Source organism: Carex rostrata, chromosome 11 (genome assembly GCF_964058835.1).
Source record: "Carex rostrata chromosome 11, lpCarRost1.2, whole genome shotgun sequence".
NCBI classification, from domain to species: domain Eukaryota; kingdom Viridiplantae; phylum Streptophyta; class Magnoliopsida; order Poales; family Cyperaceae; genus Carex; species Carex rostrata.
The window spans coordinates 536,107-551,860 of NC_135928.1; the positions used below are offsets into that span (position 1 = coordinate 536,107).

The 15,754-nt window shown below is 35.6% G+C and overlaps 3 protein-coding genes across 3 annotated transcripts; 2 read left to right on the plus strand and 1 right to left on the minus strand.

Annotated features, from left to right (window-relative positions):
• The first annotated feature begins 339 nt into the window (after positions 1 to 339).
• On the plus strand, positions 340 to 3,063 carry LOC144562008 (uncharacterized). The gene is made up of 2 exons (XM_078311131.1): positions 340 to 616; positions 2,437 to 3,063. The coding sequence occupies exon 2, from the start codon at positions 2,438 to 2,440 to the stop codon at positions 2,864 to 2,866; it is 429 nt and encodes a 142-aa protein (XP_078167257.1). The 5' UTR covers positions 340 to 616; position 2,437; the 3' UTR covers positions 2,867 to 3,063.
• A 1,770-nt stretch (positions 3,064 to 4,833) lies between these two features.
• On the plus strand, positions 4,834 to 7,205 carry DCI1 (delta(3,5),delta(2,4)-dienoyl-CoA isomerase 1). The gene is made up of 4 exons (XM_078311132.1): positions 4,834 to 5,153; positions 5,507 to 5,697; positions 6,311 to 6,512; positions 6,900 to 7,205. The coding sequence occupies exons 1-4, from the start codon at positions 4,883 to 4,885 to the stop codon at positions 7,088 to 7,090; spliced, it is 855 nt and encodes a 284-aa protein (XP_078167258.1). The 5' UTR covers positions 4,834 to 4,882; the 3' UTR covers positions 7,091 to 7,205.
• Positions 7,206 to 10,282: 3,077 nt separating this feature from the next.
• LOC144562010 (uncharacterized) lies at positions 10,283 to 15,393 on the minus strand. The gene is made up of 8 exons (XM_078311133.1): positions 15,165 to 15,393; positions 14,656 to 14,777; positions 14,044 to 14,291; positions 13,176 to 13,295; positions 12,390 to 12,546; positions 11,916 to 12,055; positions 11,582 to 11,617; positions 10,283 to 11,309 (listed from the first exon to the last, which is right to left on the minus strand). Exons 2-8 carry the CDS (start codon positions 14,729 to 14,731, stop codon positions 10,629 to 10,631), a joined length of 1,458 nt encoding a protein of 485 aa, XP_078167259.1. The 5' UTR covers positions 14,732 to 14,777; positions 15,165 to 15,393; the 3' UTR covers positions 10,283 to 10,628.
• Between the last annotated feature and the right edge of the window lie 361 nt (positions 15,394 to 15,754).

Sequence of the window (15,754 nt, forward strand, 5' to 3'; positions counted from 1 at the left end):
ATTAAAAAACTGGTTATAAACTCTATACTGTCAAATAATTGACTGAAATTATTTATCCTTTTAGTTTTATTGCTACGTGGTTTAATAAAAATTTTAAATTAATTTAAAAAATATGAGAGTTAAAAAATTTAGAAACTTTAGTTATTTAAAAAAAAAAATATAGTTAATAGTTATTTAGAAACTCATTTGAGTTGGTGGGATGCAGATGCTCTTCGATATCTGAGACTTTTGAGTGTTTTCTGAAAAATGTCGACCGTTTAAAAACGTTCTCCACGAATCTCAAAGCACAAACAATACTGCCCTCCTGCGCTGTCCCCGAATAGGCACCGTACACGTCGGTGACGCAAAAGTTTGAGACCCGACAACCCAACGAAACCCTTGAGCTCTCTTTCTCTCTCATTCCTTCCCATCTCTCTCTCTCTCTCTCTCTCTCTCTCTCACCTAGGCTCCGTGCTCCACCGGCAACTGGCCAACTCCGCGGGCCACCGAGAATAGCCACCGAGATTAGCCACCCGCGCACCAATCTTTCGGCGTCCGGTCACCAGTGTCGATCTCTGACCTTACCGCCGGCTTCCTCTTCTCAGATTTCATTGCAAGCCCCACAGTCCGACTCAAGGTAACAGGCTAATAGTGACTCAATCATAATCTCTCTCGTCTGCAACCTAGCATTTGTTAACTTTGGTTCATTTTTCCTCACTTCCGGTGGCTATTGATTTAGCTCAATTCAATATTTCAATTACTTGATTCTTGAGGGAAGCAGTTATAGCTTCATAGAGCCTATCACAATCTCCAAAAGACAAATTAACAGTTTCTCAAATCTTGGGTAACATATCAATTGCTTGAATGGTTAATCAGGTGTATCGATGAAGTTCTGTTGTGAAATATCTGGACAAAGACTTGCTCGCTAGTTTTTGAAAACAGCACTAACTGAAACATAGTTAAGTAGCACATTCTTTCGTTAACTAATTATACGCAAATGTCTAGAACCAACAATTATATACTATACAGCATGAGATCATTGATAACTTAAATGAATTGCTGGATAGAAAATATATTCGGTTTCTTAGAAAAGATTTTACTTTGCAAGTGGAACTCTAAAGTATTGTTGGGGACATATTCACAGCCAAGCGTCCTCTTTTCTTGTGCCCTTTTATTTTTAATTTTTTACTGGTTTAACCGAAGTTGCAGGGTTTCTTAGAGAATTTTATGCAATTGTTTATCTGTTTGTACTTTTTTAATATAGACACTAAACCCTTATATATTTTATCTGCTGGTAGCATCTTTACCAATCTGCAATAGGAAAATAATATATCAAATGCACAGTAGCATACATGATCTGTTTGATGATTTTATGGACTTCCGTTTATGAAATTTACAAAAATTTCAAGGCTTTGAAATTGAATCATTATAAAGAAAATGGATTTAAAACATTTAAATATATTATTTGTGTTCATGTCCAAGGGAAAAAAAATAAAGATATTATATATTTATAGGCATATCATATTCTAGGGTTTTTTTTGACAAATATCATTATGCCATATCAGTATCATATTGGATATGATACTCCTATCTGTAGCTGTGCAGCATACATTAGGATTTATGAAGAAAACAATCCACACTATAGTTTTCGAAGGATGCTAAATCCAAGATCAAATTGTAAGAGTCAGAGTCGGGAAACCCTATACTTCTTAAATTGCTCACGGATAAAAAAGCCCTAAAGAAGTTGAGGTGGATTTAGAGCTCTATTTGTCTCTGTCTCTGTTGGTTCCCAGATACACTTAGAGCTCTTTCTCTGTCTCTGTTTCTTTTCCCATGGCTGTCTAGTTAAAAACAATTCTCATTTTCTCTTTTCATTATTCGAGTAAGCAAATAAATTGGTAAAGTGGTTGATTCTTTAATAAATTAAGGGCTGTCAGGATTGCTTCTGATCATTTTTCCCTTGAATCACAAACATTGGGAGGTGCTTGCTAAAAGAATTTGAAAAATTGTGTACAATCCGATGTTATATTCTTGTAAATTGCTCAAAAATTTGGGGCGAGTTGCAAATTACCTCTTTGGTTTTTTTTTTTGACCAAATTTTTACTTTTGCCAACAGATTAAAACCAGCTCTTCTTACAAGATACCTGTGTTCATAACTGGAGAAGTCAGATTGTCAACATATTCAGGTACAGGTCTATAATCCTATCTTATTTCTTACATACTCTTGTTAAAGGAAAAGTTTCATGTCTTTACTGGTGCCCGTATCAGTCCTGACAGACACAGTGCTGATACAGGAGTCAATTACCATATGGCCGGTTTATATTAGTAAAGTGCTTAATTAAAAGAATGTTGTGTTTTAGGTCATTAAAGACCCATAAAATTTGTATCCATATTGTCTAAATTTTGGTTCTCGCTGCTAGAGAAAAAGAATCTCAGTTCATAATTCTGTTTTGTCAGAATGCAAGATCCACGTGATATCTTCACACTGAAATCAAAGAAAATAAGGAAAACTGCCAACCCAGTAGCTGTTAAAGTGAAATTACGTCCTCCTAGCATGCATCCAAAAGGACTAGAGAGAGAACCAATAGGGGGAGCAAAGCAGAAGGCAACACCAACCAAGAGAGGGTATAAGAATGTTGGTTCCAGCCACTTGTCAAATACAAATTCACACTTAACAGGTCCAGGGTCAGCAGAGGACTACCGGATCCTACGGCGCAAGTATTTAATGCTTGAAGAAGAGAGCTTTTCTGTTGACAAGGAGTTGGCTGAGGCAGATGATGAGGCTCGGGTCTTAGAGGAAGAGAAGAGTGCCTTACTGGATCAACTTGTTGTGTTGGAGGGTTTAGTGGGTTCCTCAGTAGGTGGTTCCAGCCATGGAAGGAAGTGAACTTGACTGTGCATGTAGTTTAACATAGTGCCTGGAATTTTGTGGTTTGTTCTGTGTTAAAAATATAATTCCTGGGAAGTAGGTGTGGGGAGAGGATAATAAGTGATGTTTAATTTAGGTTGGATTGGAAATATCATGTATAGTTTTTCTTATGTTTTTCTCATCCATTTTGGATTGCTGGATTGATGCGTCATTCCCGGGCATTGCTGTTTCAATTCTGAAATATCATAGAAATATATTAGGTCTGTAATTATGTCGAGATATCATGTGCTAGGTTCTGTTGTGATAACCTCTGGATGGTTCATTTTTTCATTTTCTTTGTTTAACCAGAGGATACAAGAGACCTTGTTCCAACACATGCATTTAGTGCAAGTGCTTTAAGAGAAGAGGCCACTAAACTTGCGGGCACTGCCTGTTTCATCGAATCATGATACTTTTTATCAAGTCATTCACTTTTTTCATTTGTCATTCAATTTCTGATTTATACTGTCAGATTATAGTGAAAGCAACTTGAATTAATGTCTTTTGGAAGGAAGTTACAGTTGTAGAGATTATTTGGATATTTTTTGGTCCGTTGAAATTTATTATTGAACAAGGTGGCTAATATTTCACCAAACTTTTTACCAGAAGGTATGGTTTTTTAATTGATATATCTCATATGTTAGAAAATTAAACTTGATTAAATATGTTATTTGTGGAAAGTCGATTAAGCAGTCTGTAAAATCTTTCTCAAACCAGATCATGGTTCTATGAACTTGCATGTATTGACAGTCGTAAAAAATGACTGATGATTTTAAGATTTCAGAATACATGAAATTTGCAGTGTATTTTTTAAGGAAAATATTTGTCAACTTTATTAAGTTAGTCCACTGACAAGTAATAAATATTGGTAGAACTTGCTCTTTCGATAAGACTGTATCAATATATACAACACCTACACATTTATAAATTTATACTTCGATTTGAAAGTTCTTTATAATTTTCTTTTCAAGGAATCAATTTCACTAGAAACTAAAATCAAGTATCAGTGGTAACAACATAATTGCCATCATTTTCATTAGAAAATAAAATTTAAGTATGAGTAGTAACAACAGAACTGCCACAACCAAGTTTAACAGTCATAACATGAAAACGACCAACATAGAAAACAAAGATAATAAAAAAGCCCAGTAACCTGACCTAAAAAGTAAGAATTCATGCCCATCCTTGTCCACAACCTCTCTTGAAACTATGATTTAATCAAACACTGGTATATATATATATATATATATCTAAGGTAACATGACCAAAATGCTTGATATATTTAATTCGTCTTACTCCGTCTTCGTCTATATTTTTTGCAAAGAAAGGAGCAGCTTCTCGCATCCACTCCAATCAAAGGTAATCACTTTAAAAGAGGATGGATTTACCATTATATATATGTAAATACTAAAACATCATCCTTATCTATTCAATTAGCAATCAGCAATTAGCCAATTACAAATTCTTTCCATCCAGATCGCATAGCATAGCATAGCATAGCAAATGTGAAATGTGTTGTTAGACGACCTGATCATTTTCACATGCCAAGTAATTCCGCTTGGATATTTCAGTTTAGCAATTTCTCTCGTGGACTCGTTAAACATTTCACTTTAAAATAGAAAAACCGTTGGATTATCCAGCGGTAAGAACTCTTTCAAAACCGCTGGCTTAGTTTTTTTTTTTAATTTATTTATTTTATAAATTATTAATAGAAATTTAGGCAGTAATGAACTCATCAACACTCCAAACAACCTCGAAACCTCCGCGCCAAATTCGAGTTCCAAACAAAAGTTTGATTTTGAACAGAACCGGGAGCATCATGATCGTCATAAAACATGGACGGACTGGATGCACTTCTGTACGACTTGGATACAAACACCGATTCCAAATTCCAATCGGTATTCAGTCTACTCTGATCTGATATTCTGATATTCTGATGTCTGATCCCATCATCCCAACAGTCTAGTCTTTCCACGAATATCTGAATCGGTTACCATGGACCCGGCTCAGGCAGAGGCGGAGCTAGCGAAGGGCTTCTCCACGATCGAGGTGATCCGACCGGACCGGTCCAAAGGGGTCTACCAGGTCTGGCTGAACCGCCCGTCCCGGCGCAACGCTCTAAGCCTCGATTTCTTCTCCGAGTTACCTCGCGCTCTTTCTCTCCTCGATTGCATTCCCTCCGCACGTGTGATTGTACTCTCTGGCAGGGGGCCCCACTTCTGCTCTGGTATTGAGGTCTCCGCCTTGGTCGCTACCGTCCCATCAGGTTAGGTTAGGTTAGGTTAGGTTAGGTTATATATTGAAGTTGTTGCAGTTTAGCGAATGTACTAGAGCAAATTTCTAATTTGTTTATCCGCCCTGGAGAAATTTATGACCATCTAAAGGGCTTATCCACTTAAGTAACACTATAAAAATTTCACACAAGCTATTAAATGATCCCAATTTTTCTTATTGAACAACTTCTTTAAAATGCAAAACGAATATGCAAATTTAGACTTACTGTGTTCTACACAAAATAACCATATTGTAAGGGTGTATCTGCATGTACAATAATTTTGTTTTACCTTTGGAATAGAAGACTTTTGCAGCTCTAATTTGTCTTTAAGTGGTTTTTATCAGAATCTGGTGATGTCGCAACAAGGTCTGAATCACTTAGGAGAAAAATACTGGTGCTACAAGATTCAATCTCAGCAGTTGAAAAGTGCCGCAAGCCAGTGATTGTTGCAGTCCATGGGGCATGTGTGGGTGGTGGCGTTGACCTGATAGCTGCTTGTGATATAAGGTGTTGTGAGCAAGGGGCCTTCTTTCAGGTCTGATATATATATATATATATATATATATTTTTTATGTTTCGTCATATCTTAGTGTAACTGTAAGCATACTAGAGGAGGTATTTCTTGTATGCTGAAGCAAAGATAGTACTACCACACAATTAATGTTCTATACTTTACCAGACTGATTGGTTTGCTCACTCATCCTTTATCACTTTATTATGAACTGGCTCTTCCTGGTACATTTGGTCATTCTAAATAGTTAATTTGCCAAAAAATAGTAATAGAATAGATGGTGCTCATCAAGGATAACATGATTAGTCTCATTTTTCCTTTTAGGAGAGCATCATGCTATAGAAACTGCTTAACTAAATTTAAAATCAAATATAATTTTGATATTTGAGAAAAGAATTGTGTTAATTTTTTGAAAAAGATTGATGCTCTTAGTCTCTTTACTTATCATGCCTCTCTCTTCCCTTCTATGCTCGTCTCTTTTATTTAGACATTTCTATTGTATATATTCTTAATTAGCCATCTCTAATGGATACTAGCATCTCTTTACTGAAATTCTGACTAATTGTAATGCTGGTATTTCTTATAAGAAAACAGTTCTTTATTCTTAATTAGTTCTCCTTTTTTATTTTTGGTTTAGGTGAAGGAGGTGGACTTGGGCCTTGCAGCAGATCTAGGGACACTGCAAAGGCTACCGGCAATTGTTGGTTTTGGTAATGCTATTGAACTCGCCTTGACAGCAAGGAGGTTACCTGCTGCTGAGGCTAAGCAGATGGGGCTCGTCTCTCGGGTTTTCTCTTCTCCTGAGGATCTCGAGAAGGGTGCTTTGCAAATCGCCCAGGGTAATTTCATCATCTAACTTCTCCCCGTTCTAGTATTAAATAAGGGATCACTAGAAAGTTATTCTTGTGGGCTGTATATAGTACCACTTGTGAGTTTAATTCTCGTTCTGCTTGATAGAAGTATATGGAACCAGACTGTCTGTAACAATCAACTTTGGTAGTAGCAATATAAATAATCAAATCTGCATGATTCTTTTTTAATTTCCTTTCTGGGGAACTGGTGTTTGAAATATTTGAAAAAAAAAAAAAAAATAAGGTAACACTTAATAATACAATTAGGCACCAGATATGCCAATTATTATGAAGCTATTACAATTGTCAATTTTCAGGTCATAGAATTCCATGCTAGATATACTATATTATTTTGTTCCCTGTCTTTGAATGTAGATATAGCAGCGAAATCAGCAGTTGCCATCATGGGAACAAAGGCTATGATGCTGAGAAGTCGTGACCTGACGGTGCAGCAAGGACTGGAGCACATAGCTACATGGAACTCTGCCATGCTTATGTCCAGTGATTTAGAGGAGGCTGTTAAAGCTAGTCTTGAAAAAAGAAAGCCTGTCTTCTCCAAGTTATAAAGATGTTGTCATTAAATAGCTTTGGTAAAAGTTAAATAATACATGTAATAAACACAGTGATGATAATAAATTATCTGCTTATGATGAATTACTCCTGGAAAAGGAGATTTGAAAGGGATTCATGGAACACTGAACTTTACTCGTGCATGCTATAGGTAGCATCGCAATGGACAATTTCTCACCACAATAGGACAGAGAAATGGGTTGATTTGGAATGCTGGGGTATTTGGAGGGGAAAAAGATGGTAAATTAACTACTGGAACAAGAGGTTTAGTGGAGGAAGTTTTGCTTGATGTTGTCTGGGAGGAGCAGGGTGTTGGCTAACAGATGATCTTTCGAAAGACAAGACCGGTGGAACCAAAGTGATGCATGTAATTAGGTACCTTGACACTATTTTCTTTACAAAATGGTAAGACAATTTCTTGCGGGCATCAAACATTATGTATTCTGGCTGTAGATATATAGTGGAAACTATTAAAATATCTGGCTGTAGATTTTGTGGAAACTATTAAAATATCAGGGGCAATTTGGATTGTCATCCAAGTACATTATAAATGCAATCATCTATCTTTTAAGGAGACGCATAGTATCTAGACATCTCCATCCCGAAACTTGTGGATTTTTAATCTGACATGCTTATTTATATTCCAATTTTAGAGAGCATCTCAGTTTCTTATTTAAAATTTATTGGACAAAATTTCTTAATTAAGAAACTGTTTCTAAATATATAAATTCTAATCTGACGTTTTAGAAACTATTGGACAATTTCTTATTATTAAGAAACTGTTTCCAAATATATAATTTCTAATCTGATATGGCTCAATAGAAAATCTAAAATTAATTTAATGAATATGAAGATTTAAAATTTTTGAAAGACTTTAATTTCTAAAAGAAGCCTGATAATTGTATCCAAACAAAATTTCTTAGCATATCTCCCAGTAGTTTAATAGAAAAAAACTTTCAAAGTTGTCTAACTTTCATTTTCAACTCTAATATCTAAATATTTAAAGCTATGTTTATAACATTTTAAAATGTTACTCACAAACATTTAAACATCTATCTGAAATTAGAGGAGGGTTCCAATGCCTCATTTTTTGTATATCTCATAATACCTCATATTTTATATATTCATTTTCTTCATATTAAAAATCTAAATTGTCGATCCGAACCGTTCAACATGATATCCATACTAAAATATGGTTAGGGATGAAATTTTATAATTTTTGAAATTTTTTTACTATTTTTTAAGATGGGTAGAAAATCACTGTTTTTTTAACGGTTAAAAAACAGTGATTTTGTACCTATCTTAAAAAATAGCAAAACAAATTCCAAAAAATATAAAATTTCATCTCCATGCATATTTTAGTATAAATATTTTGTTGAACGGTTTGGATCGACAATTTGGACTTTGAAAACAAAAATATAAAATATGAGGTATAATGAGGTATGAAAAAAAATGAGGCATTGGAACTCTCCTCCTGAAATTATTAAAATTCTAAATTTAGATAGTTTTAACTAGGGGTGATTAATGAGCGAGTTGGGGTATGCTCATGCTTGATTCGTTAAGTTAATGAGCGAGTTTAAGCGAGTTGATAATAAGTGAGTTGTTAATAAACTTTTAATGAGCGAGTCACGAGTTATGAGTTACAAAATTTAACAAATTATTATAATTCATTTAACCTTCTTTTTTTACAGTAAAAATATGTAGTTGCATAGAGGCAGAGCTCAAAAAGTTTCTCATAAAACGAAGGTTTTGGTACATAATGAGTGCTTTAGGTTTTTAGGTTTTGGTGATTTGGTCTGCCGGCTTTTAGGTTTTGGTGATTTTGGCATATCATTTACCCAAAATTTTAAGCGAAATGAGGCAGGGAAACTTAATTTAATGCGGCAGAAACTTGATTCATTGATTTATTTGGGATTGAATATGGCAGAGATTGGATGTGGCAAATGAGCGAGTTATGAGTGAGTTGGGGTATGCTTATGCTCGGCTCATTAAGTTAATGAGTGGGTTGATAATAAGCGAGTTTAAGTAAATTGTTAATGAGTTTTTAATGAGCGAGTCATGAGTTTTGAGCAATTTACTCACTCCTAGTTTTAACTCTTAACTACTTTTGTCTTTAAGCCAAAAGAGGAAATATTCATTTCATACACTTTTTTTCTTCCTCGGATCATTCTCGTTCATTTTCTTGGCGATCCGTGATGAATTTTGCGAATCTAAAATAATTTAAACCTATGTTTACAAGCCTTCAAATCTTTCGTATAAATCTTAACAATATCACTTCATGTATAAAGTTCATGTACAAAACATATAAACATTATGTACAAAGCCTTGAAAATTTTAATGGTTGTAAACTGAGATTTAAAAACTTGAAAATTTAAAATGCTCATTAGTTTTACTTTTTAAAAAAAAAAAACACATATAACTTCAAAATCACTTAAAAGTATTTCTTTATGTATCTTATTTAAAAGATAAAATCAAATAGAAAACATTCGTATTTTTATATTCGTAAAATTTATCACAGATTGTCGAAAAAATGAATTAGAATGATCAGAGAAAATATATAAAAAAAAGTGGGTAAAATATTTTTTTTTCTTTTTTTTGCTTGAAGACAAAAATAATTAAGAGTTAAAACTATTTAGAAATGCTTTCAAATAGAGATTTAAATAGAAATTAAAATTAGACAACATTAGAAGATCTTTTATGTTAAACTACTCTGGGGAAAAACCAAAATATTTCTCTTTATAAAAAATGGTTACCAGATATTTAGAAATTCATTTCAATTATTGGTATATAGATGTTCTTAGAGGCAATCAAACACATTGAAGCGAAGGAGATTTCAATGATGTGCCAAAATATCAAGTCATGGATTTGTTACGAGTTATTCAAGCGGTTATTGTCAACAGCCCAAGGAGCTAAATAAATAGAAACTATTAGAAGAAAAATAGTTAAATGTTTTATCTATCGTCCACAGAGAAGAAAGCATAATTACAACTTGCAACGGGCAAAAGAGCTAACTTTTTCAATTGAAGCTCGTTCCACGAAGAAAAGACTTTGAAATAAAGTTAAATTCACAAGAGAAAATTGGAGAAATAGAAAGGATAAAAAAAATGAAATAAACTTAATTTACTTCAGAAGAAAATGAAAAACAAGATTGCAGCACTAGCACAAAGAAAGAAAAAAATCATAATGCATTTTAAAGCATCATCATCAGAACTTCAACTGACCAATAGTACAAAAATAGTTCTAAAGTAAAATTTTACAGGAGAAAAAAATAACCAAAAAATCCTACACCATATCACTTGTTTTCCTTCTATAAAATCCAACCTGAGTATACTCTTGTTATCAAATTAACCGAACCACAAGGGTCACTAAGCACCTCCTAAACCCAAACTAGTCTACAACATATTAGAATTTATGCCCCAGGCACTATCCTAGAGGCCCCTACAAACTAACTAAAATAATACATTTACAACAGCAACGCTCCATAGATGGCCATTAATTAAAACTTCCCTTTGATTAAGAAATAAGACAAACAATTCATGGCCGGCTCAATGGAGGTGGGGTTGGGGCAAAAGGAACTGGAGGTGCTCCAAACAAACCACCCTCTGCTGGTCCATGCAAACCCTGGTATGGACTGGGTCCACCTACAAAAGGTGCCTGGGCTAGAACTGTGTAATCAGGCAGAGGAAATGGTGGTGTGGGCCCCACTGACCCATACACAAATGGAACCACACCCCCAGGCATAGGCATCATGACTGGCTGCAATGGTATTGTTACAGGTGGCAATGCCGGAGCAGTACCATCCTCCTTTCTAGGAGAAGGGGAAAACGGAGGAGGAGGTGGGACCGGCTCAGGCTGAGACTGGGGCAGAGGTGGGGCAACAGGCTGTGGAACATAGGAGGCTGGAGCTGAGATGGAGGGGTCTAATTTGGAGCGTTTTGCATCAGGAGCCAACTGGCTTTGGGCTTCAGAGGCAAGGGAGGAGATGACGAGGCTGAACATCTCAACCGAGCAGGTTTTGGCTGCCAGCCTGGCAGCCATTGCAGCAGCTTTAGACTTGACGTCATCAGCAGATTCAGTAGGGGTGCCTGAGGTTTGACCTTGGAGATTGGTTGGAGTTTCTACAGTTGGGATCAGGGTGAGGGTGGGGTCAACAGATTTTGGCACTAAAATGTGGCCCAGAAGCTTATTAGCCTGATCAAACTGGGATTGAGCCATCTGAAGGGAAAAACTTTAGTTATGATTATTGAATCAGAAATGAACAAGGAACTGAAAGGCAAAAGTTGAAGTAGCCATCGCTCAGCAGTAACTTGAGAGACTACAAGGAGGCACTGCTTAGTGCTTATCGGATGTATGTACTTTATCATTAGAAATTGTTGGGCCCATTTAACTTTTAGACCAGGTTTGGAGATTGGTGATCTGGTGTTTACTTGCAGGAGCCTCAAATGTATAGAAAAATAGAGATGGGGTTTAGGATGGAATAATTTTACCTGAAGCTGGCTGTTTATTTGTTGAATCTTCATTTCCTGAAAAAAATGAAATATGTTCATAAGCATGTGTGCATGTGATCTCCCCAACTTACAATGGTACAACAATGAGTTTGTCTGACATACAACCACACAAGCACCAGAGTTAGCATGATTCTCAGGCCCAGTACAGAATGGTACCTACTAGTACCAACCAGTGAGATAACAGTTTAATCCTCCGCCATGCAAGTAAAAAGCCAAGCAAACCAAAAATGACAAAAAAAGTAAAAGGAATAAAATAAAAAGGACAAGTAAAAAATAATAAAAAAAGACAGTAGACAATCTTGCCATAGCAAACCTGTTCACCAATGGCTTCTTTCAAGCAGGTGATGAGATTATTCCTGGACAATTTGGACGCTTTAAGATTCTCTATACACTCCCTAAGTACTCTCAGTTGTGCCTCCAGATCTCTTGCCATCTCTGGCGTGTTATTTTCTCCTACAAAATAGAAAGCTCACTTCTTAATTACATCTACGAGTAGAGTTTCTTCTGCAAATGGCATCTTATATCTCACCCACTTCAAAATCCCAATCAAGAACCACATTTCTTTCATTCACAATTAAAACCCAGAATTTTTTTGGGAAGATGTCAAACCCACAATTAAAAGCAAACAAGCTGCTTGCTGCTATTGTGCCAAATTTGTAAATATAGATAAAAATTGAGTATTACCTTTTTTATTTCACAAAACAGAGATTTTGTGCAGCATGCAAAAAGCATAAAACTGCCATGTGTCATAATAAAAATACTGTTTCATCCATGCAAAATGTATTACCTGGAATGGAGTTTTTGCCATATTCTCTTTCCATTTTATCAACAAAAGTAATTGCTGTCTGGCATTTCTCATACAAAGTATCTTCATCCAATGGAAGATTAAAAATATGTTCATAACTTGAGGTTAGCTTGTCTAGCATGTCTTTATTGGGTTGCTTCTGTCAGTACAAAAAGAAAAAATGTCAGAACAGAACTGTCCAGACTCCAAAACCTTGAACAGACCCTATATCTCACAGATAGAAAATAGTTGTACAGATGTGGATGTGCTGACTTGCCCCAACAAAAATTCCAAATTTTAACAGAGATACAACTTGTGCAAAATTATACACAAATTCTTGGTGAACAGAGAATATCAAGTCTCAGATCCTAGAACCCTAAACCTCTAAAACATCTTATAAGCTTAAAATGCCTCTCATTGTCCAAAGGCACCACCGCATGACAAATTAAGTACGTTAATGTTTCCTTTTAAAAACACATTACAAAGTAGTCCACTTTTTGGGTCAGCTCTAGTAGCAAGGACTTCATTGGATGGTCCCTTCCAGAGATAAGTCGTCCGTTTAAAAACAGAATAGGTGAAGGACGGTTATACAGTCGGACTTCATCTGAATCATCCAATCTGAAATGGACAGCCCAGATCTGGCAATGGACCATCCAATGCAGTTTGTACGGTTGGAGAGGAGATCATTTCCAATAATTTAGCATAAACATTAAATTTGCTGTATGTCTTGGTGTTTTATTGTAGCTGTATTCTTCTACACCAAAGCTGCAAGGAATAAAAGATTCTTACCAATTTATAGCTAGTTCCTTTTGAATCTTCATTTTGGTTCTCTGAATTCTTCCCAAAGAGCTCCTCCTTCAGGGCCTGGCCTCGCGAACCAAAAACTTTACGTTCATTCCATATGTTCAACTAAATTACACAAATAATTGACAAAAGAAATCCAGAATTAGTGATCTTTTATTAGTCACAAGAAAACAAGATACAAGAAGTTTCATATCTACTTATTGTTCCACAAACTTCATCACTGTGCAAATCTCACCCTCTTATGCAAAACATGAAAACAATTTCAATGCATCTCCATGTTCATGCATGTGTGATCCCAATCAAACAAAAACCCGAATCATGGAAGAAAGTATCAAAATTTTGATCTCACCATGGTTTGGACCATTACAGTATATGGAGATTGGCAGTAGATTGTTCCTAGTACAAACTTTAAAAGTCACTAACATTCTAGTTTGGCATCATACATTGATATGTGATTCTATTCTTTCGATACTACGGTGAACAGAAAGCTTGATCAATATACTGATAACAGAAGCATGAGATTAACCCGCAAACATTGTTTGCGATACTACCCTCACTAAAACTGAAAAAAATAATAATGAAGAATCAACACCATATTTTCCCACCTTTTAATGACAGTAAAGCAGCGCCATTGTTGATATTTCTACCAATGCACAAGTGACATAAGTATTTGCTACATGGAATCTACTATGCTAGTATTAAGTAATAAGAGGAGCCATTAACTAACCAATTTTATCAAAAAAAAATTACAATCAATTTCTTCCTCAATCAAACAGCAAGCAAATATCATGGTATCATTAGCAAATGAACCACTAACTTAAGACATCAGAAATAAAAAAAATCATATGCTTACCAGTCTGAGGACAGCAGTGCGTCCACTCTCGCCACCCTTCTTGAGAACATCAGCAAGAGCAGCCGGCAAAACACGCCAAAACTCTGCTATGAACTCGACTCCCTTCCTCCTGCTGTTCTGAAGAATATCATTAGCCAAATAAAGGAACGCAATCCTCTGCTCCCGAGGGGCACAATGGAACTGCTTCTCCCATGTATCCACTACCTGCTTCGCCTTAATTCTGTGAAATATGCACCAGTGCGATAATGCTTTTTTTTTTTATGAAAGAGGGGGTTAAGGCAACAAGTTGAACTGAAGAAATGACAACTACCAGGAGGTCACAAAAGGAATAAAAACTCCATGCCTACTATTGAGTATGGTAGATGACTTTGGATATAACAGTTATTATAAGACAGCATAGAGATAACTCATATCACATACTTTTGGTTAAGCAATGATCCTTTTTTTTCTGAGAGAATCAACAACATGAATGGCATTACATAGATGACAAATATGAATTAACAAATACTCCGTTAAAGTTCCGCAGTTATCCAAAGAAGCATTGAACATGAATTACCAACGACGCAATATGCAACATGAAAATTAACAGATGGGCATAGTATGAAAGGATACTCTCTATGCTCTGCTGGGTAGCATTGAGCTTGCTAAGCTTTTCCACGAAAATCTGACTGTTAAAAGAACTGTTCATTTCCTCCAGCTTAAATATTTCCTTATAGATAGAAATTGGTATCCACCTACACGAGAATAACAATGGATATAAATTGATAGAACTAACTCCAAATTGCAATATATACGAATTTACCCTAATCTCTATGATTCTGAGAGACCATAACCTTTGATAAACAATTAAGCTGTTCAATTACAATGCATATTTGTATATACAAAATGACCTCAAAAAAATTTACTTGTTAAATCAGATAGCTTTTTTGTAGCACAACAGAAGACCTTTTCTTTTTCTATTAAACAGAATAAAAAAAACAAAATCAAGCATTAAACAATTCTAAGTATATCGACCGAAATTACTAAAATAGGTTATTAATTTTTGAGATTACAGCGACACCGCCTACTAAGTGGTCACAGAAATCAAGAAGAACTTCACCAAACAAGCAATAAATTGAAACCTGATAATCCGGAATATTTGAGTACGAACGACCTGCCTCCTCCAATTGGGGCGTTACTGAGAAAGCATTTGCTAAAATCGGATTTCGGCCGAAAAGGAAAATTAGGGTTTCTAAAGACGAGATAGAGCGATAAAGATATAGAGCGGAAGCATTCAATTCTTATTGGATATTATAGAATGAAAGAACATAACGAGGTTTTATTTTCTGTGGTTTTACTTGCCCCCCTTCCCTTCAACCCTTCAAGGTGTAGTAGAGAGACCGGCCGACCGGGTTTTCTAACATATTTAGACGACATTTGAACCGCGTCCATTTTCAATACATACAACAAAATGGAGATTATTCTTTGCTCTTGGGGCATCACGTGAGTACATATAGAAAACCCTCGGGACCCACTTATAACGAACGTAGTGTCCTTTTGATATGATGATCCGAGTGTAAGCACATATCCTTGGAAACGTACGAACGAGGAACGGGTTTAGTTGGATGTGTGTGTGACTGGGTGTTACTGTGAAAACGGATCCATCCATAAAATCAAATCCATATCCGATGTCGATATTAAACACAAAGGTTTTTCTAATTCGTCAACTGCT

Coding starts and splice junctions, on each gene's coding strand:
- LOC144562008 (XM_078311131.1), top strand. CDS start 2,438: ATGCAAGATCCACGTGATATCTTCACACTGAAATCAAAGAAAATAAGG.
- DCI1 (XM_078311132.1), top strand. CDS start 4,883: ATGGACCCGGCTCAGGCAGAGGCGGAGCTAGCGAAGGGCTTCTCCACG. Junction 5,154..5,506: donor GGTCGCTACCGTCCCATCAG/GTTAGGTTAGGT, acceptor GGTTTTTATCAG/AATCTGGTGATGTCGCAACA. Junction 5,698..6,310: donor AGCAAGGGGCCTTCTTTCAG/GTCTGATATATA, acceptor TTTTTGGTTTAG/GTGAAGGAGGTGGACTTGGG.
- LOC144562010 (XM_078311133.1), bottom strand. CDS start 14,731: ATGAACAGTTCTTTTAACAGTCAGATTTTCGTGGAAAAGCTTAGCAAG. Junction 12,056..12,389: donor TGGCAAAAACTCCATTCCAG/GTAATACATTTT, acceptor TCTATTTTGTAG/GAGAAAATAACACGCCAGAG. Junction 11,618..11,915: donor AAGAAGCCATTGGTGAACAG/GTTTGCTATGGC, acceptor CATTTTTTTCAG/GAAATGAAGATTCAACAAAT.